The 21,280-nt window shown below is 39.1% G+C and overlaps 2 protein-coding genes across 6 annotated transcripts in view; one reads left to right on the top strand and one right to left on the bottom strand.

Moving 5' to 3' along the window:
• The first annotated feature begins 1,798 nt into the window (after nucleotides 1–1,798).
• Nucleotides 1,799–7,926, top strand: LOC146385537 (intelectin-like). The gene is made up of 8 exons (XM_084931335.1): nucleotides 1,799–1,897; nucleotides 3,435–3,521; nucleotides 4,108–4,230; nucleotides 4,344–4,591; nucleotides 5,140–5,304; nucleotides 6,030–6,147; nucleotides 6,398–6,504; nucleotides 6,575–7,926. Exons 2-8 carry the CDS (start codon nucleotides 3,437–3,439, stop codon nucleotides 6,719–6,721), a joined length of 993 nt encoding a protein of 330 aa, XP_084787461.1. The 5' UTR covers nucleotides 1,799–1,897; nucleotides 3,435–3,436; the 3' UTR covers nucleotides 6,722–7,926.
• Nucleotides 7,927–8,431: 505 nt separating this feature from the next.
• The window catches only part of slit2 (slit homolog 2 (Drosophila)), a 101,312-nt gene continuing 88,463 nt past the window's right edge, over nucleotides 8,432–21,280 (bottom strand). For 2 of the 5 annotated variants that reach the window (XM_084931329.1, XM_084931330.1), the window contains 9 exons: nucleotides 20,487–20,510; nucleotides 17,734–17,827; nucleotides 16,893–17,030; nucleotides 16,314–16,554; nucleotides 13,608–13,738; nucleotides 13,354–13,508; nucleotides 12,709–13,063; nucleotides 12,379–12,593; nucleotides 8,432–10,247 (listed from right to left, as the gene is read on the bottom strand). In XM_084931329.1, the coding sequence (XP_084787455.1) occupies nucleotides 9,991–10,247; nucleotides 12,379–12,593; nucleotides 12,709–13,063; nucleotides 13,354–13,508; nucleotides 13,608–13,738; nucleotides 16,314–16,554; nucleotides 16,893–17,030; nucleotides 17,734–17,827; nucleotides 20,487–20,510 (1,610 nt within the window). In that variant the 3' untranslated portion in view covers nucleotides 8,432–9,990. Of the gene's footprint in view, nucleotides 10,248–12,131; nucleotides 12,176–12,378; nucleotides 12,594–12,708; nucleotides 13,064–13,353; nucleotides 13,509–13,607; nucleotides 13,739–16,313; nucleotides 16,555–16,892; nucleotides 17,031–17,733; nucleotides 17,828–20,486; nucleotides 20,511–21,280 lie in introns of all 5 variants that reach the window. The other 3 variants (XM_084931332.1, XM_084931331.1, XM_084931334.1) reach the window with 2 other exon arrangements.

Consider the following 21,280-nt stretch of genomic DNA (forward strand, 5'->3'; position numbering starts at 1 on the left):
CAAATTGGAGGGAGGTCTGAGTTTACCAATATTTAAACATTATTACTGGGCTGCAAATCTAAGAGCCTTGACCTTCTGGCAACAGACATCCTCAGATCTTGGTCATTTCAACATCCCCCTTTGGGTTAAAATGGAGGCTGGCATTGTAAGGGACTCCTCTCTAGAGGCCCTGCTTTTCTCAAAAGTAGCGAGGGCTGAGAGTCTTAAGAAACTGGGGTTTGTTCCGAAACAATCTGTGCGGATTTTAAACCAAGTTAGAGGTTTTTTTGAACTGCCAAACTCCTCTGTGCAGGCACCAATATGTGATAACCATGCCTTTTTGCCTCCTTGGGATGATAAATCCTACTATGTTTGGAAGGAGAAGGGCTTAATCAAATTCAAAGATCTTTATATAGATGGAAAATTTGCATCATTTAATCAGCTTAAGCAAAAATTCGATTTACCGCATTCACATTTTTACCGTTACCTACAAGTCAGGCATTTTATGCAATCCAATATGAAGAATTACCAAGATGTTCCCCATGAACATAACCTTTTTAAGGTGTTCCTGAGCCCTCCTTGCTCCAAACATTTGATTTCTACAATTGTACATTTGTTTGATGACAGCATTGAAGTGCAGACTGTGAGGATAAGAGACGCTTGGAGGGAGGAATTGGGCATAGAAATATCAGAATCAATGTGGGACAAATGCCTATCAAAAATTCATTCCTGCTCTGTTAACAGCAGACATCAATTAATACAATTTAAAATTGTCCATCGGCTACATTATTCCAAGGTTCGACTACACAAAATTTATCCTTCAACTTCCCCCATATGTGACAGATGTAAAACATCAGAGAGCACATTGGCTCACGCTCTCTGGCATTGCCCCTCATTGACCAATTTTTGGTCCAAAATATTTGATTGGTACTCTAAAGCTTATGGGATTTCCATCTCACCCAATCCAGAAATTGCAGTTTTTGGCTGTGTACGTTCCAGAACTATCCCTGCGACTGTGCGGGTGCCAATCGACCTCGGAATGATGATTGCGAAAAGAGTTATTCTAAAGGAATGGAAGTCCGCTGCTCCTCCCTCCTTCAGTGTCTGGCTCAATGACGTTATCAGTCATTCAACTGGAAAAAGTTAGATACCTGCAAACACCTGCAGCAAATGTTTTCTCAAAATCTTGGACTCCGTTTTGTACTCACCTTGAGAAAGCTCACGTTGTATAAACATGTACCATGGCACTGCAATTTCCCTGTTTATTACATATTCATGACATTTAATTCATTATGGATACTGGTAGTTTCAAATTTTAATGTCTTTCCCTATTAATTATTATTATTGTGCTATTTCTTGTCCTATCATCTCAGCGCCTGAGCTGTATTTGTTTGTTGATGGGGTTTTCTATGCTGAAAAAATTTAAATAAAATATTGAAAAAAAATAAAATAAACAAACATCAGTCAGGGAACTGACACTAGTCTGGGGATGGAGACGTGGAAATATAAAGCATGATGCACACGTGTAGTGTGTTAGTTAAACTATCTTGTAAATATGTCTTTAATACAAAAAAGATTAATGTTTAACAATACAGGAGAGGGTGTGTGTGTGTGTGTGTGTGTGTGTGTGTGTGTGTATGTGTATGTGTCTGTGTTGTTCAGGAGCTGTAGAAAATACCATGTTTGAGCAATGCTCAAAAACGACTTCCCTTGACCTAATTTTAAACTTTCCTCTTACTGTCATGTGAGCCAAACTTTCTCTTCATATTCTTCTGTCATGTGAATAAGTCTTATTCCTACTGCAGACTTCATGAGAGAATTTAAATAGTGGAGAAACAATCTGGAAATTAAACAACTCGGATTTAGTTGTCAGTCACTAAAAAAATTTTTTTTAAGAGCATTGTCAGCTTCACTGACTGTGAGTATCTTTCTTTGTTGCTTTTACAAACATATAGAGCAATTCTCTATCAATCACGTTGAACCTCATTGTCCTGCTGTGAATTTTCATGTAAAATCTATTCAGGGAAAAAAACACGGGTTTTAAACTAATTTCTGTTTTTAAAAAATACATGTAGTTTATTGTGTCAGATTGGCAGTCTGTCCGGAGTGTACCCCACTTCATGACCCATAGTACCTGGTGATAATGGTGAAAGAATTAACATTTAGTTTATTTTCTTTCTTTTTTTTATTCATGATCACTGGAGGCGCTTGAAATTTTCATGATTTGAATTTAAGTTGATTTGAACATAATTTTTATGCTTATATATTCAAGGCTTATATATCAAGGTCCAAGCAAGCAAAAAAAAAAAAAAAAAAAGGAACTTATTCAGCTCAATTGCACAACTCCAAAAAAATCCACAATAGGACACAAGCTGAGGGAAACTAAAAATTCCAAGAACACAAGAGGCAGCATAGACGAGAAGAGGAAAGACTTTGGTGATGAAAACAGGAAAGACAGGGCTCTAAATATTCACACCGAAGGCCAATCAGAGCAAGCAGATACACATGGGCCAAACTAGACCCAGGCAATAAAAACTATCAGACATGGGAGGAAGTAAAACTACACATAAGACTCCAGAGGAAAATAAAGCAGGACATGAATAACAAGAACCGAACAAGCTAAAACATAAACAATAACTAGCACTAAAATACAAAAAAAAAAGTTATTCTTGACCAAGAATTATTAATTTCCTTTCTTCTTTCTTAAGAAATGAGCTTCATAATCTTCAAGACCTATTCAAACAAATATAACAAAGGTGAATAAAACAAGCACACACATTATTACTATTTGTTTTTTTTAAACTTAGGTTTCTTGAGATGGAGATGAATTAACTAAATATTCTGCTTGTTACAGCTACTGAAAAACTCTTTTATTTATTTAGTTCATTTAGTCATTTCACTTTTTTTGCTGCCATGCAGAAATATTTTAAAAATAATTTATCTTGAAGTTTTGACTTAAGTTCAGCAGAAAATTCAAGTTATTTTCTCAGACATTTGAGCTAGTGAGTTCAAATTTTGAGATGCAGAGCGTAATAAATTTATTAGACCGTCTATCGTTAACTAGAAGAACACACAAATATTTAAAAAATGCCTCAAAATTGTTAAAAATGAAAAATCATGTTTTTATTTATCAGACAAATTCCTGCTGAATTCATGTTTTATACCCAGTTTTGAGAACACTAGACTTCTCTGAGATGTTAGAAATTAAACATAAACATTCAAGCAGTAAAAAAATGTTTCTGTTCAGGAAAGAAAGTAAATATTTCTACATATTTGTCAAAACTTTTCATCTTAATCAAAAAAATAATACTGACTTTTGAGATAATAACCTGAAATTTTGACATATGGATTCCTTTTTTTTTTTCAGAGGTGGAAACAAGCTTCCATATTTTGACGTGTTGTGTCAGATAACATTTATCATCAAGCACCTAATATGTATTTTTTTTCACCCACAGAGATGTTACATCGCATAATTTTGCTTTTTGTGAGTCTGGTGTTTTTGGAACAAGTATCCTTTGCAGATTTTACTTCTTCACAAACAGGTAATATGAAAAAGTTTCAACTATTTCTATTAGCTTTCAGTGATACAGCACACATACACGTAGCGACAAGAAAATACACCATCTGACACTTATCACCTATCAGGACATAATAAAAATAATCGATCCTTAGCAGGTCTTAAAATGAGGTAAATACAACCTCAGATGAACAACAACTCAAAACATCTTACACCATGTCACTTTTTTCCATGTGGGAAAAAAGACATTGTGCGCTTTTCCCTGCTCAGCTTTCCAGTTGCCTTCTTGGCTCAGCACCACACACGGCTCGCTCCCTGGTCCCGGCAACATCCTCAAAAGGGGAGACATGATCAGATGATGGAGGTCAGGTATGTGAGTCAGCCTCAACTGACACCACACCCCGAACCCACTGCTCCACCCCTCCGCTGCAGCTGAACCACAAGCCACACTCCGCCGCAGACATGTTATAATATGTGTTGTTGTTTATCTGAAGTAGTATGAACCCAACTTAAAGGACCAAATTGTTTTCTATTATATTTTTCACACAACTGCAAATCTCCAGATTGCTTTACATGTGTACTTTCTTACATTTTCTTGACTTTGTTTTCAGCAAAATGCACAGAAACCACACGTGAGACAGAAGACTTTGAACAGCTGAAGAAACTCAGGAACAGATTCACTTATAGTGCAAGAAGCTGTAAAGAGATCAAGGACCGATATGGTGAATATGAAGGTGAGGACAATACAATCACACAAATCACAAGTCATAATTATTTAACGGGCAACATTCAGGATATTTCTACCCTCTTAAAATGAAACTATGTTTTCTTAATACTTTGTTTCCAGATGGGGTGTACTACCTCACCACAGCTAATGGCATGCTGTACCAGACTTACTGTGATATGACTACTGCGGGAGGCGGATGGACGCTGGTGGCGAGCGTCCATGAGAACAGCATTTATGGAAGGTGCACAGCCGGCGATCGCTGGTCCAGCCAGCAGGGCAACAATGCTGACCTGCCGGATGGAGATGGAAACTGGTCCAACAGAAACACCTTTGGAACAGCAGAGAGCGCCACTTCTGATGACTTTAAGGTAAAATCAGCCGTGGTGGTAAAAACAGTGCTGGAAAGTAACATTAACTGAAGCACTTTACTTAATTTACTTAAAACTGATTGTGAGATCATAAAATGCAACACACTGCTGTGGTTAGTTTGTTGGAAACTCATCAGTTTCTTGCCAGATGAATTGTTTAGACAGAAATGCTCACAGGATACAACAAGAAGAAGCAACAATTAAATTCCTTGATTTATCGTCTGATTGTGTATCTTAACCATGATGTAAATAACAGTATTAAACACCAATTAATATCATAGATAAAATATTTACCATAGGAAAAAATATTCACTTTAGTGTCAAACACTTTTGATATTAAAGTATATTTTAGTTGGTTATAAGCTACAGTTCCAGCTTATGTCACTGAATTGGTTCGGTGCAGGTGGGTGTGGGATGTCACAAAAATTCTATTTGAAAAGAAAAGCAAAATATTTGAAAAGCAAAATGGAGCAATTTATGATGCAAAAGAAGTTAACTGGGCCAGAAGTGTTAATTTGAGTCATAACTATGTGTGTATCCTCACACAGAATCCAGGTTACTATGATATAACAGCTGAGGACATGTCTGTGTGGCACATTCCCAACAACTTGCCGCTGGAGCACTGGAACCAAGCAGCCGCAGCCATCCTCCGCTACCACACTGAAAACCAGTTCCTCACATTGTATGGAGGAAATCTCTTTCAGCTGTTCAAGGTAATTAAAGCTCTGAAGAATTTATTAATTTGTAAATTTCAAAAACATAAATGATCAAGAGGAAAAGCTTCTGAAAATTGATCCAGTAGTTTATATTCTGTAGTAAATCAGCCGTTTCCCAAGGTGGAACGTTGGTGGAACGTTTTAAAGTTTCAAAAATTCCTGTGAAAAGATCGTTAGTTGTCTGCTACATCAACGGTATACTTGCCCCGAGAAATAAAGGCTGTGAACTGAACTTTGAAAATATCACAGATACGTGTCTACTACTTCCTCCAAAGAACAATGCAAACTGGTTCTAACCAGAAAAGAAAGAGAAGTGAGAGACCCCAGAGCACAACTGAACAGGAGGATGACTCACTGGTCACTTTATTAGAGATACTTAGTTGATACCAACTTGGATCCCCTTTGCCTTCTGAACTGCCTCAATTCCTTGTGGCCAAAGTGTGCCAAGAAAATATTACACCACCTTTGCATCACAACCAGACTTAATTGTTGATACAAGACAGGATGGAGCCACGCCTTCACGTTGTTTATGCCAAATTCTGACCCTGCCATCCACTTCAAAATGTTCTTGGAAAACGTTTTTTTTTTTTTACTACAGAATATAAACCACTGGATCAATTTTCAGAGGCTTTACTCTTTACTTTTATACATATATGTGTGTGTTTCTGTATGAGTGTGTGTCCATACATACACACTCATGACACCCCCCCCCACTGTTGCAGCAATATCCGGTGAGATACAAAGTTGGAACATGCAGTGGCAGAGGGCCAGCTATTCCCATTGTGTATGACCACGGAGACACGGAGTCCACCAAAAAGTTGTATGGCCCCAATCCAAGAAGTAAGAAGCTCATTTAATCAGATTGAAAATGATATTTTGGACCATTAGAAGACAATTAATTAGACAATTAATGTGTAATGAGAGTCTTTTACATATTTTACACATAAAATAGTTGTTTAAACTTGCAACACAAAATGAATAACAGAGTTTTTAAGTATTTATGAACGTACTCTATTAATTAAACCAGCTGTCATATGAATGTTTATTTAATTATTTAATTTGTTTGTTTGTTTCTTTGTTTGAATGAAAGGGGAGTTTGAACCAGGCTTCATCACTTTCAGAGCAATAAACTGGGAATCTGCGGCCATGGCTATCTGCTCTGGTGTCAAGCCGACTGTCGGTTGCAACACTGAACATGTGAGTAATCAGTCGTCACACATCTGCCTATACTGTGTGAGTACACATGGTGTAAAAACCCTGTTTTTAGTATTGTATAGGAGGAGGAGGATATTTCAACCCTGAGGAGCAGTGTGGGGACTTCCCATCGTTTGACTACGACAGACTGGGCAAAGAGCAAGGTTGGAGCGCCTCCAAAGAGATGACCGAGGCTGCTGTCTTACTGTTTTACCGCTGAGTGGGTTTGCGTAGCCTCGACTATAGTCAGTCCCAGCTGTAACCAGATCAGGTGACATCAGGTTTATTTGTACAGCCATCAATCATAAAATGTCTCTTTCATTGGAGAACAAATCAGAAGTTGTCAGTGAAAGAGTCATTTGTAATTAAGCAACACAAACCGTAGATGGCACTGCTGAACTGTGTAGTTACACGAAACATTCAAAGTTGTTTTTACTGGAATTAATTTGACAGTTTGTTGTAGTCAGCAGAGAAAAAGAAAGATGAACTGCGAATAGTTTTCATGGTCACGGTCTAACCTTCAATTTTTATGAAAAAAAAATTGTATGTAAGTCATCCTCATTATTATTGACAAGCACATAGACCTAAATTACTCAGGACTAACCAGTGAAACATTTTTTTTTAAATGTTGTGTCCATTGCTTCCACTGACAGCTCATGACATAAAAACCTTCAGGTGGTCTAGAGGTCACCTATAGCTGAAAGACAAACTGGCCACACTGGCTGGATAGAGCCATGAACTTCAAACAGATGCTGGAGGTCTAAAGTTTGCACATTTGTTCCCTTGTGTGACGTGTGTCCTCTGATTCTTGGAACTAAAGGTCTGATATAATTAAACATCAAATTTTCACTGAAGGTTTAGTAAGAAATGTGGTAATGATGAAATGCATTTCCATGGAAACCCTGCTTTGATTAGAATGTTATTGACCTGATCTAGAGCTATATTAAAAACTAAGACTAGGTGTGGTTTTATTTAACCTAAAAGACAGACAGACAAACAAATGAACAAAGAAACAAAACCCACACTTGAAAACTAACTGAAATGATTTTTTGAAATAAAAACAAAATACAAATATTTGCAGTAAATGTCCTTACTTGTAGTTTTTGACAACACAGCGAGTATGACGCATTTGTTTGATGAGACATGAGATAACTAAACGAGCAAATACCCAGCCTCACAAAGTGTTGTGTTTTTATTGTAATACCTGTTTTAACTTTTCCAAATTTTAGCTGGACAAACACTCTTCATATAATAATAATAAGAAAAGCAAGAAAAACAAAAATCCCCCTAAAACTAACACTGAAACTAGCCTAAACTGAATCCAAACCTTTCTAAACAGTAACACCAGAGCTGAAAATACAAAACTGTAACATTTAACAATGAATGCTGAGCTTGCGGTAAACGTAACTGTAAGACAGCTAACGACTGCACTGCAAGCAGAAATGATGAATATAAATGTAGGTATTCATTTTTTTCTTTTTAGGAATAATGCACATCTTATTTATTTAATAAATAAATAAATATATTTATATTCCCCCCCTTCCGTATGCCACTCTACGAGTCAGCTGAGCTAGAAACTTAAAAAGAAAAACAAAACAAAACTCTTATGGAAGAATACTCTACTCGGAAAACATGTATTGGTAAAATGTAGCAAGAATAAAATTGTTCTAATTGTTATGTGTATGCTCTGAATTCCTCAGAAACACTAAAAGAAAATGAAAAACAATTAAGATGATTAAATATTTAACAAGTTAAAGAAAGGGGATGAAACGGGGTACAGGTGAGGATTTCCGGTGTAGTCTCGATTTTCTGCACTACGCAAACAAAATTCAAAATAATGGGAGTTTATTTTTCACATTATTGACCTCCAGTCTTTAATAATCATTCTCCTCGGTGTATCTTAGTGTGACAGAAAAGCAAAGCTGAGAAGTGTGAGGTAAATATTGTGTTTAATAAACAAACATCAGTCAGGGAACTGACATTAGTCTGGGGATGGAGACGGGGAAATATAAAGCACAATGCACATGTGTAGTGGTGGAGGGGGGGGGACATATTTATCTGTTACACAAGGTGCCCCCCGTACAGTAGGAGCAGGAAGTTCTATATAACATACAGATCAGGATCCAAGTCTACGGTACAAAAACTTAGCAGCAACATGTTAACATCGGAGACCAAGGGGCTAACAAAGTAGTTTCATTTAGAAAAAAGTCACAGTATTCTTTAAGCATAAATTTGTTAAAAAGGTAAAAACAGTCCTAAGCATCCTCTAGGGTCAATGCTACTCACAAGATCTGTGTGTGAAATACATAGGTAGGGAAATTATCTATACATTTATACTCTAATATAAAGACCTTCTGGTAATGGCACAGTACAAACTCCCAGGAAACGCGACAAAAATATACAATGTCTTCACGTCACATTTGCAGATTAAAATGTAACTAAAGGTCTCTGGCAAGCACAATAGTTTCAGTGATCCAAAAAAAAAGAAAAAAACAACTTCTCTTCAACCAAAATAAAGGACACCATTTTGTTAGTTCAGCTATCTTGACAGATTATGTCTTTTTAATACAAAAATAAGGACAAATACTGTATAAATTAATATATATTAAAAGAATCAGATTGATACATGGGGAATCTACTGAATAAGTACAGGTATTTATGATACAATAAATACTTGTCATTCATGACTGGGGGCAGAATAAACGGACTGAAGTGTGTTTATCCTGGCAGGTAATAGGTTTACCTCTATAGGTGAGAGTATTTATGTGTGTTTGTGTTTGTGTGTGTTGTTCAGTAGCTGTAGAAAATAGCACATGATTGAGCACAGCTGTGTGTAGGATCATGCACACAGTCTCAGAGGGTTCAGGAGGTCTGTTAAAAGGGAGACTGCAGACTGCAGTGGTGATTTCTTGTGAAGGTTGTCACTGCTCGCCCTCTCCCAGTCCCTTAACGCAGCTCCTCCTAGTGGTGAGTCTGTGGTACTAAGGTTACTCCTAAAACACACAACTGGGGGACAGGAAGCAGGAAGTCTGTGGTCAGGAAGTGGTCAGCTGTCAGTGACACGTCAGTCCTCCAGGGAAGAGACAAGTGTGGCACACCATTGGAGTCATCATGACCAACAAAAAGAAGTAGATAAAAGGAAAAAGTCAACTTCTGTGTGTGTGTGTGTGTTTTTTTTTTTGTCTTTTTCGCCACTTCATAATAAAAAATAAGTCTGTTTTCGTACTTTACAATACAATTCGACATCCCCACCGAGGAAGCATCAATCATCAGTCCAGCACTGACAAGAAAAGAAACTTTTTTTTGTTTGTTTTTTAAGGGTTTAAAAAAAGGTGGTGGGGGGTACTGTGCATGGTTTCCTCACGGGGAATTGGGATCTTGGACAACAGGGGGTGGGGGATCAAGTAAGGCGAGCAGGAACACAGAACATGTCTGGAGAACAGAAAAATCTGCTGAGGGTGTCGTCTCTGTTTTTTCTTTCTTTTTTTTTTATGAAGAACACTTTGTACAGCCGCACTTGACAACTTTCTCCACTTCCTGGACAAAAGAAGACCCGTCAGTGCACTGGAACGTGTATTTCCTGCGTTTGCTGCGAAGGGGGGTGCAGCAGGTGCCCTGTCCTTCTGCTCCCCCCGGGCAGCTGCCTCGACACTCTAAACGGGAGACCTTCTCCTGGGTTTGGCACGCCGCGTAGCCTTGCTGTCTCTGGTAGACATCTCGGACCCGTTCCCCTCGGCAGGCCACCTCTGCGGACACAAGGAACAGAAAGAATATTTGCAAGGTGTCCAAAGTTTTTACTGAGAACTCCACCAATTCTGCACATCATGGGAAAAGGTTGTCCGGCTTTGGCAACAAAGTAAGAAATATACTAGGAATGATATGACTACTGTTTGGATTTTTTTTTTTTTTTAAAAAGAGTGTTGTGGGAATGAAATGTTCAAACAGGAGTGCTCTATTGTGTTCAAATGACAGGCAATCTTAATGGTAAAAACAGCAACACAACAAGTCAGTACACCAATGACGCAAAGAGGACAGCAAGAAGAGGAAAAAATGGCACTAACATGAAAAATAAAGAAAAACCCTTTCTAGAAATAAACTGCTGAGTGAACTGTTCATAAAACTTTCGGGTTCAGTTTGGTTCAATGGCGTTAGTTTAGTAGAAGTCGATGTCTGCTGTTGGTTCAACTAAATTCAGATGTAAAAGAAAGTTTTTTTCTAGAAGCCTTTTTAACAACTCGACAGGTGAAAACTTGATTTTTGTCAATCAAACACTTTATTTGTTTCATATTTAAGAATTTGGTAGTAACATTGTACCAGTATGTGGTATGAAAGACTTTCTGTATCTGGTTTTGTGTCAGTGGAGCTGAGTCGGTCTGTTCTTCACCGCCATCCAGTAAGCAGCGGCTGGGGCCGGAGCTCGTCAGGATTATCCATGATGGACAGTGACCTCATCTCCACCACAGCTTCAAGTCAGGTTTCCTAATTAGTTTATTCAGTCTGTTGGTGTCACCAGCTCTGATGTTGCTCCGCCAACAGACCGCAGCAAAGTACACTTCAATCGCCTCAAATGGTCCATCAATTTGTTGCACACACTGAATATCTCAGCCTGAAAAACTGGCCTGCCATGTGTGTATTTTATTTGAAATTACAACGCAATTATTTACAAATATTTAAAAGTAGGAACACTACAATAACGGGGTAAAAGGAAATGAAGAAATAATGAAGAAATAATTATACCTTAAGTAATGTGTATGTACTTTTACACATGCTATATATGTATAGTTTTGCTTTGTATAGTATAGTCCTGAAAAAATATGACTTGTTTGACTCTTGTTCTAATGTATCTACCTTAATGTTTTTGTAGGTAAACAGAATTACAGTGTAATTCTCCTGTGGAGCTCCTGTGCTGCTCATCAACACAGCAGACAGCTCTCCTCAGTCTTGCATCTGTCAGGTAGTCAGTAATCCATTAGATGGTGGATGTGTTTACTGACACGTTCTGTAGCTTCTCTACAGCAGCAGCGGTTGGATCGTGTTAAATGCACTTGAGAAATCAAAGAGGATGATCCTCATTGTGCAGCCATTACTATCTAGATGGGAAGAAGCTCTCTGCAGCATGTAAATGATTGTATCATCATCTCCCAGACTTGGTCTGTTTACAAACTGCAGAGATTCAACACTAACATCATGGGCTCCTTCAACACGTGATGTGAGGGCAACTGGTCAAGAGCTTTTAAGCTGAATCTTACGCTGTTTATAAATCTGTGAAATGAGTTGACAAAAGTAGTATCCAGCTCAGAAAAGGAAATGCCCTTGATACACAGACAGACTTGGTCCTTTCTGATTTACCAGTCCTGGGATATAATTACACTAATATAAAGCCATGTTACCTTTGCAAAAATGTATTCCTTTAATGCTAAAATTAGTATTAAAAAAAAAAAGGTTTTATTATCCTACAGAGTTTGCGGAGCTCCATTAAAGTGGGGAAAAAAATAAAAGGCTGGAACTTTTCATGCTATATGTTGCATGAGGTGACAGCAAGTATACTGATGAGAAGTTTGCTGGGCTGCATGCAGGAGGGAAAATTAGTAAAGAAAAGCTGACGTTAACATGCGATCAGGTGGGCTCACCTGAGTAACCCCTCGTGTGGGATTGAGAGGAGGCTCAGGAGATGCTGAGTTGAAAAAGCGACAGGTTAGAAGCGTCAGTGCAGAGAGATTAAACACTTTGAGACACACGCTGCTGAGACACTTTAAAGAGAGTTAGCAAGTAACAGAGAAGCTCAGACTTTGTTAAAAGAAGCCCACTGGAGTATTAGATTATTATTTTTAGAAGAATTAAGGTAGTGTACCGAACAGGCATCCGTGTTTCGCTTACCTCTGTCACACGCCTCTCCTGTATATCCGCTGTTACACTCGCAGTACGCCTTGCCCAGGCCTGACACTCTACATTTGCCATGTTTGCAGCGAGACAGGCTGCAGGGGTTAGCTGCATCCTGGTCCTGCTCATCACAGAGGACACCAGCAAAGCCAGGCTGGCAGCGGCAGGAGTAGGAATAGGAGTTGATTGGGATGCAGGTACCATGGATACACCTGTAGGGTGGAAGAGGGAAATACAGAACGTAAAGAACTGGACAGACAAATCGTGGTCTCTCTTTGAGAGCCATTGCACTAGCTGTGGTTTTAGACGAAGCACAGAAACACTCACTTGTTGCCATCACAGGGGTTGCTAACTTGCTGGTCACACAAAGTTCCCGTCCAGCCTGCGTGGCATGTACAAGTGAAACCGCGGTGTCCAGTTGGGTGGCAGTCACCTTGGACGCAGGCCCCTCTCTGGCACGGCTGACAGCCCGGCTCCACCCCATTGCCCAACCACTTTCTGGTGGTACTCTGGGTGGTTCCAGATCCTGGGAGCCCCGCTTCAAGCCCAGCTCCTAGATCCTGGAGCTTCCCGTTGATGTAGAGGTTACGGAGGCAGCCATGGAAGCTCGTGCCGTTACGGCCACCAGAGCTGTGCTGTAGAGCCGACAGACCGCCAGAAGCCGAGGCTCGCTCTGGCATCCCTGCATGAAGACAGAAGTATCTCAGCACCTCATTTAAGATGATTAAAGATCATCTTAATTATATTTTTGTGTGTATGGAAATAAAATCAGGCCCAAACTCAACGTGAAGGCTTTTTATGACTTGATGCTTCACACCTAGCCTCTGGCCACCTGTACATAATGTTTAAATCTAAGTATTTATACTATAATTTCTTTTAAGTATAATTTGTATAAGTATTACGATATCTATCTGTTCTACAACACTTACACAGACACAGCCATTAAGAATATACATAGCGCTGAGTCCTTACCTCCCACATAAAGTGGAGAATCTATATTGAGTGTGGACTGCTTGTTGAGGGAGTTGATGGATTTGGGCGGCCCGCCATCGATGGACAGAGACAGAGTCTGATCTGATGCTACTAACTCCACGGCATGGAAATTACCATCATTCACTGTCTCCACACTGAGAGCGAGAGAGAGAGACACAAGGGAGAAATTCACTTCAGACATCTGTATCATCCATCATGTGAACGTGGAGCCAGGGAACGGGCTTTCTGTATACCTGTATATAGCAGAAGGAGGATAGGATCCAGTGTCGTAGCTGACCCTGAGGCGTCCCCTGTACAGCTCCATGGCAATGTGATCATTATCCCCTTTATACAACAACACGCCACTGTCCTCATCGGTAGCAATCTGAAAACACAGCAGGATCCCCATGTTAGTGGCCTAAAAGTGCACTTAGTTCTTTTCACCTGCTGTAAGAATTGTCAACAAAAAACAAGTAAGTCATTTTCAGGTATATGTACTTTAGTTGTGTATTTATTTTTCTGAAAACTTTTCACTTTTACTTCCTATATGTGTACACAAATATCTCTGCTTTTACTCCTTACATTTTCAAAACAAACTTTAGGTTTCAGATATTTAAGGGGAGTTATTATTTCAAGTCACTGCACAGAATATCTATAGATCTTTTATAACTCTGTACTCTGGGGTTAAAGCAGGCCAAGACATCCAAGTTTGTGCAGATGTCTGTAAGTTGTGGTTGGAGTACATCAGCATCTAGCGAGCATAAAGGAAATAATGTTTTTAAGGTTCACAGCTCAGCTCAACAAACATCAGCAAACACTCAAACTGTTTGTGTGCAGTTTGTCACACAGTGTGTTGCTAGCTAAAGGTTCAGCTGCTGTATTTCCTGGATAGAGAAAAGAATGAAAGGTAACTTCACTCTGAGATGGAGAAAGATTGAAGACAGACATTATTTTTAAAATGAAGGACTGGAAAGTTAAAGATTTACTTATATTTATATTAAGTTCGGCTCAGCTAATCGCAGCCTGAACACAAAGAAAATCTAGTTATGCTCAAAATAAAAATGATTTCTAAGTGATTATTTCTCCCACAGCCTAACCTGCTAAATCTCACTTTAACCTGAGAATATGCTCTTTCTGTTTAGTTGTGGAGGCAGAATCATCTGCAATACAGACAAAGCAAATCAAGCTGTGTTTTCTCTGCTTGTGTTCCACATCACTGCTGTTCAAATTAAAAACAATATCATTAGAGTTTAAATTGAAATAAACTTTGCCTTCCTCTCACTTCACTCTCACTTGGGTAAAGAGTTCAATTTTTAAACACAAGTATCTGCATCTTCAACTTAAACAAAGCATGTGTGTACTTCCTACTTATACCTGCCTACTTAAACCTGAAATTAAATCAGCGTCACAAACTTGTTGTGAGAGTTCCTGTTAATACGTGCATTCACATGATTTCACCTACTTTAACTCTGTTTTGTTTGGTTTCTCTAGAAGAGAAATTGAAAGGCAAACCTGATGGTTGGTGTTGCTGCTGTGATCTAAATGTATGCTAATACATGAGGAGCACAAACTGGAGATGAATCTTTACAAACCCCTGAAGGAAATCTGACTCTTTAGCAGCTAAGTGCTCCACTACGTTCACCAGCCAGTCACTAACTGTGTCTGCATGCCAATGAGAGTTTAATGATAAATATTCCAACACAGTGAAATTATAAAATCTGATGGGAGGCACAGATTGTCATGGTCCCTGTGTCTGCCCTGCCGGACCGCAAGGCTACATGTGTTTTTGTTTTTGCTCTCTCTCTCTCCTTGGCCGCTCCGCCTGGGCGGAGCTCATTGCGGGCTCCCGCCCTTGGCCCACACACCTGTTTGCTATTATGTTGCCATTACGTGTTGCCATTTAAGGCCGGGACACAGACCTTCTCGTCGCTGGATGATTGTGCAAGACACGTTAGTGATCCTTTCTAGCTTTTGTGAACATAGCTTGTGTAAAATCCGTGACTTCGTGTAATCCGCCTTTCCTGTGTGACAGTTTTCCCCGGAGTGTGTGTGTTTGTGTGTGTGTGTGTGCGCTATATAACACATGACCTCCCAAAAAACAACAAAAAAAGTTCCCTAATGCCATGAGTTTTCTCAATAAATAAATAATTAAGGGATGAAGGAAGAGAGAGGTGCTTTTAGACATTTTCCAGCGATATTTTCTGTTTTTTTGGAATAAAGATCTGGTACTATAACTTTATGAATATGGACTCTCAGGAGTGTAGCTCAAGTTAACACAAAATTACAGATGCTCGAAGTCTCTAAAATATTTGGATGTCTGTAGAAACCAAACTTTCACAGGTAGGGGACTGATTTTTAGTTTACAGCTCTGCATATTCAAGCCATGCAATATTCTTCAAAACAGTGCCAATCAGATGAATGGATTCACAGGTATATAGAAACAGACTCATTCTTCCAGTATGAAACTGTTATTATTTGTTTATTTAAGAAAACCAGTCATAAGAGCTGTAAGCAAATCTGTGATGGCCAGGTGGGACTTTTCTTTTGAATTTCATGATTTGAGATGAAGCTTGTTTCCACCACTGTGAAAAAGCAGAACTTAATCAAAATCTTGAGCTATTATGTTGAAATGTGACTGAATAACTCAAAATTTCAAGTTATTTTCTCAGAAGTTAGAGTTACTACATTAAAACTTTGAGGTAAAAAAGACTTCATTACAAAAGCTGTTTTTTTTTTTTTTTTTTTAAGAAAATAGTAGATCATTTTAAATATCAATTATTTAAGTGTGTTGTTGTGTGCTGTTTTTTTTTTTTGGCAAAACTGACCGGTAACTCTGTTTACTCTAAGGGGTCACAAGCTCAAAAAAAGTTTGGAAACATTTTCATTCATTTTCAAAAATATTTCACTTGAAATGAAGCGAAGCAAAAGTGCAGAGCTGCATTTAATTTACAGAAGGTCACCTGCAGGCTGATGTTGGTCTGTGGTGAGAGGAGACTGGAGGGCAGCTGCAGGTACGACTCACGGTTGACAAAGTTGACACTGGCGAGAGTCTCACAGCGCTCGCCCTCGTAGCCGTGGAGACACTGGCAGCGGGGGTCTGATCCCACAATGACGCACTGTGCCCCGTTGAGGCACTCGTGGTTGTCACAGGGGCTGGTGCGAGGAAGGACCATCGGAGGAGAGAACTCGCAGAATAACCCACTGAAACGCACATTGTAACACACGTGGAATACCGTAAGAGTCCAGATCATTCCCTTTATTTGTTCCTTTTATAATTATTATCAGTTTGTGGTACGGCTGCTTACAAGCTTAAAAACATACTTCTTCGGTGCTTTCAGTTACAGTTGGATTTTTCATCATTTCAAATGTGAAAGTTAGACAAATCCAAAGTCCAAAAAATACCACACTGTACTATTACTCCAGGGACCCAGAGAAAAATAGTATGTTGATCTCAATAACTGACAATACACACCAGGGGGAGCTCCTCATATATCAAAAACTGTTGGCATGTGTGACTTCCACTGTGGTGCGCATCTCACCTGTACCCTTCTGGACAGATGCAGGTGTATCCATTGACGGCATCGATGCACTGACCGCCATTCTGACACTTATTCTCTTCACAGTCGTCATAATCCAGCTCACAGTGCTCGCCGATGTAGCCTGGAATGCACTCACACCTAAAATGAACACACACACACACACACACACACACACACACACACACACACAGAAATGCTTGTTGTTACTGGACTCGCAGGGATACAGCTGTTCTTTGTGGCTGCCTGTGGTTAGATTTGCTCTAATTGCATGTGGAAGATTTCCTTAACAATAAAAAGAAAACATGTCAATTGCTTCGTGACCCAGACAGTCCACAAATCCTAGAGAACACAAACTAATCTAATTTTTACATGATGTCAAACTGCCTCATGAAGAGCACTTCCAGACGTAATTACACTGACCACAGCGCACACAAGCAAGGGAGCAAGGGAGTAAAAGTACAGATAAAATCTCGCCAAGGAACCTTACTAGGGAGCCAAAATCACATTCCCAACACCTCCCATCCACACATACAAACACACACACACACACACACACACACACACACGCACACACACACACACACACACACACACACACACACACACACACACACACACACACACACACACACACACACCATTTCTCTGCTGGGAAAAATCTGGAACTCAATTATTTCTGTGTGAAAAATATAAGTCTTCAAATCTTGCAGGAGAGAAACAAGAAGCACTACTTGCATACTCATAATCTGCATATTAGTTTATACAGGAGTGTGTGTGTGTGTGTGTGTGTGTGTGTGTGTGTGTGTGTGTGTGTGTGTGTGCGTGTTTCCAGTCTACTCACTTGTATCCCTGAGGAATCAAAATGCACTTTGAGTCGTGCTGACATGGGTTCAGCTCTGTGGCACAGAAGTCCAGTTTCTCTTCACACAGCTCCCCTAGAAAAACACACACACACACACACACACACACACACACACACACACACACACACACACACACACACACACACTCATCACTTTTTCAATTCTTTGCACAGCATTAACGATAAAGTGAAATGAAAACATAAAACACATCAATATTTTAACTTCGTTGTGGTTTGTTTTTTTCTTTGTGTGTGTGTGTTTGTGTGTCAGTTGAATGGGTGCTTGGTCTCATGATGGATGACTCTCTTGTGGCCAGAATCAACACAGTGGTCCGATAAATGATTTCAGTGCTGGGAATCTTGATGCTCCAGAGAGTATCCTGATCTTCCTGAAACTCTGAACACCAAATGAATCACTGATGAGGGAATAAACCAGTTTCCTTGACTCCTGAAGTCCACGCTGGGAATAATTACACAACCCTCTAGGGATTAACAAGTATAAGCGTGAAACAGCAGGAGATGTTTGTGCTTTTAAGCCCTTCATTTAGACAGTAATTTCTTTCGCTCACAGACTTAAAAGTCAGACTTGCTTAATGCAAATAAAATGTTGTTTTTAATAATTCACATTTCAGTAATAATAGTTATTCACCTGATACATGTTTTTGGTGCAACCACTCAGTTTACCTACTGTCTGAAATATGTAAATTTAGCTCCTCTCAATTTAAGGCCAGCCTCCTTTTAAGCCTGCTGATTGGCTGACCATCCCAAACAGCAGGTGGGTGGGGATTCTGCACTCAAAGACAGAGTTCTCTGACTGAGAAGATCATATTAGGATTATCTCTTCCCCTTCCCAAACAGTTCAGTATGACAGAAAAGCATAATGGCTTTAAAAGAAAAGCTGTCATTAAGAGAGCTGTTAAAAGACTGTGAGTACTTGCTTGTTTACTTTGATGGCTTCTTATTTCCATGTGAGTTTTTGTCACAATATCACAATCTAAATGTGATAAATATTGGACTATTCGACTACACACGACTTTTTTAGGATGTGAAATGAGCTCCAGAGAAGCCTCAAAGGTCCTGTCATATGTGTAGAAATGAGCCTTGCAGAGCCAAACATTACTCAGTGGCTAAATACTCACCACGTGTAATTTCAGGCAATTTAAACATTTAGAGCTGAATAAACTGTTTGTTTTTTGTTCACATTAAGAAAGCTGCAAAGGAAATAATAGAGCAGATGGTGCAGTGGCAGTATAACATAGTTTTATGTGTTAAAATATCTTTTTCATACACCAGAGGACCAGTTTGTTTAATTTTTAGAAATCATTAGACTGTGGTTGAAATGCATGCAAACCATAAGCCTGAAAGGAAGTTTTTAGTTCCTTAAAAAGGAACTTTGGGTGGTTAATGTACAGTACAATACTGTGCAAAAGTCTTGAGTCACCCATCATTTCTTCACATTTTGCTTCCAGCAGCCAGAGTTTCTGAAGCCAGAAGTAATTTTTGTTTTTAAAGTGTTTTTAATTCTCCGGGCCTTCTAAAATCATCCTTTGGACACTGTCCACTTTTTCACTTGTTTTCATTCAGAAATGTTTTTGTTTTTCAGTTTGTTATACAATTTATACTGACCTCTGGATTATTCAAGCATAAAAAAGCACCTAACTCAAGTTACCTATGTGTGTTCTATCACACAAAGAACCAATTTGAAACTTTATATTTAGGCATTTGTTACTAACAGACTGTCACAAAACACAATGACATTATAGTCTACGAAAAATGCCAAAGACGACACAGTCTGACAGGCATGAAAAGGTGTAGGTCCACCAACAAAAGCAAACCCAAATTTGAAATTTTTGGTTAAAATCTTTGTCAGTAGGTACAGAGGAGATCAGGAAAGAGGTACAACAGTCTGTATTCTAAGTTCTGTTGGTGCCTGTTTTAATAAATCTCTGCACCTTTCTCTTGTTTTATATAAACATAAAGAAATGAGTGGTAGCCCAGAACTTTTACATACCACTTTAGATATTTATGTTTCAGAAAGCAGACTGGCTTATTGTCCCAGACTTTCATTCCTAGGTGTGGAACATTAAAATGACCTTTATTAAAAAGATAAGATGTAACTCAGTATGTTTTGAGAATGGCTCTTAATATAACTCCTTCAATACCAAAAGCCTCCATTGTTCAACCAAATAGCTTTAAAGCATTAAACACGCACATTTGAGTCTATTTCAGTCTATCGTACAATCAAACAAATACTCACAGGACCCCCAAATTTTCCGCTGAAAATAGTCGGCACCAAATGCACCATTTAAGTAAATCTGGATAATAAGTACAATGTGTGACTATTTAGAAAATTAGCCTTCTTTTAAAACTGAAAATATATATTTTGATTGTTCTGGAGGAGTGAATGGAATAAATGCAGTCTAGATGTTAGTAAGTTTGGGTATTTTAATGGGATTTCTACTTTCAAAAATATAGATTATTGCCAGTTCCTCTAATTTCAGCTCATTCACCTGGAATGGTCATCACATGTATGCGTGAAGCAGCAAGCAGTATAACCACAGAAATCTGAGAGTGGTCTTTTTATACATCAAAGACATGCACTGCTAACACGGAGCACGACTGCATACAGTATGGTGAATCTGTAGCATTCCCGTGGATAAAGCACAGGAAATGAGGGAAGTTGGGAAGGAAGGAGAGAGGGACAGAAAGGACAGAGAGAAGAACAGACTAACCTCTCTCCACCTCATTGGTAGCAGCTGCAACCACAAAAAAGATGACAGATGATAGAAAGCAGAGCAAGATGGGAGAAAAGACACAGGACAGCAAAACACAGAAAGACAGAGAGAGAACACCGCCACATAAGTTAGCACTCAGAGATGATTAGCACAGTGCAAATGCAGACAAACAAGTAGCAACAGATCAGCGTTAGTCAGATAAAACATTTGTCTTTTGTGACTTCTCTGTAAGGATAGAAGACTTTTTGTGGGAGATATATTCATGCTGACTATTTCTGGAATAAAGAGTTTGTTTTCTATTTTCTAGACAGCTTCTATACATCTACAGTTTGGATAATGTCAGTGTTAGTAAGGCGATAAAGGAGAGAAAAGAAACTTTCAGTTTGGTAAAAAAATCAAAAGTAAAGGTTTTTGATTGAATCAAGTTGCAGCCATTAAACTCAGGCAACCCTTCCAATGAAAATAGGCCAAAAAACCTTTCTGATTTAAATTTGGCTAATCTTTCCATCCAAGTCACCGAGGTCGCTCCATAATGTAGTGGTCGACACATTTGCTGGGTAGGCAAAAGGTTGCTAGTTCCATTTCAGTCAGAGTGTAAAACTCTTCCAAATCAAACACACCCAGAGCCTTGTGAAAATGGAACAGCTGAAAGGTTGACATGGCGGTGTGGTGGTTACCACATTGCCTCACAACTCTGTGCAGAGTTAGCATGTTCTCCATGTCTGCCTGGGTTCTCTCCGAGTATTCTGGCTTCTCCCCACAGCTCAAAGACATGGACTGTGGGAGGATTG

This window comes from Perissodus microlepis, chromosome 6, assembly GCF_051167445.1.
Source record: "Perissodus microlepis isolate ML-2025 ecotype Zambia chromosome 6, ASM5116744v1, whole genome shotgun sequence".
In the NCBI taxonomy this organism is placed as follows: domain Eukaryota; kingdom Metazoa; phylum Chordata; class Actinopteri; order Cichliformes; family Cichlidae; genus Perissodus; species Perissodus microlepis.

Coding starts and splice junctions, on each gene's coding strand:
- LOC146385537 (XM_084931335.1), top strand. CDS start 3,437: ATGTTACATCGCATAATTTTGCTTTTTGTGAGTCTGGTGTTTTTGGAA. Junction 4,231..4,343: donor CCGATATGGTGAATATGAAG/GTGAGGACAATA, acceptor CTTTGTTTCCAG/ATGGGGTGTACTACCTCACC. Junction 6,148..6,397: donor GTATGGCCCCAATCCAAGAA/GTAAGAAGCTCA, acceptor TTTGAATGAAAG/GGGAGTTTGAACCAGGCTTC.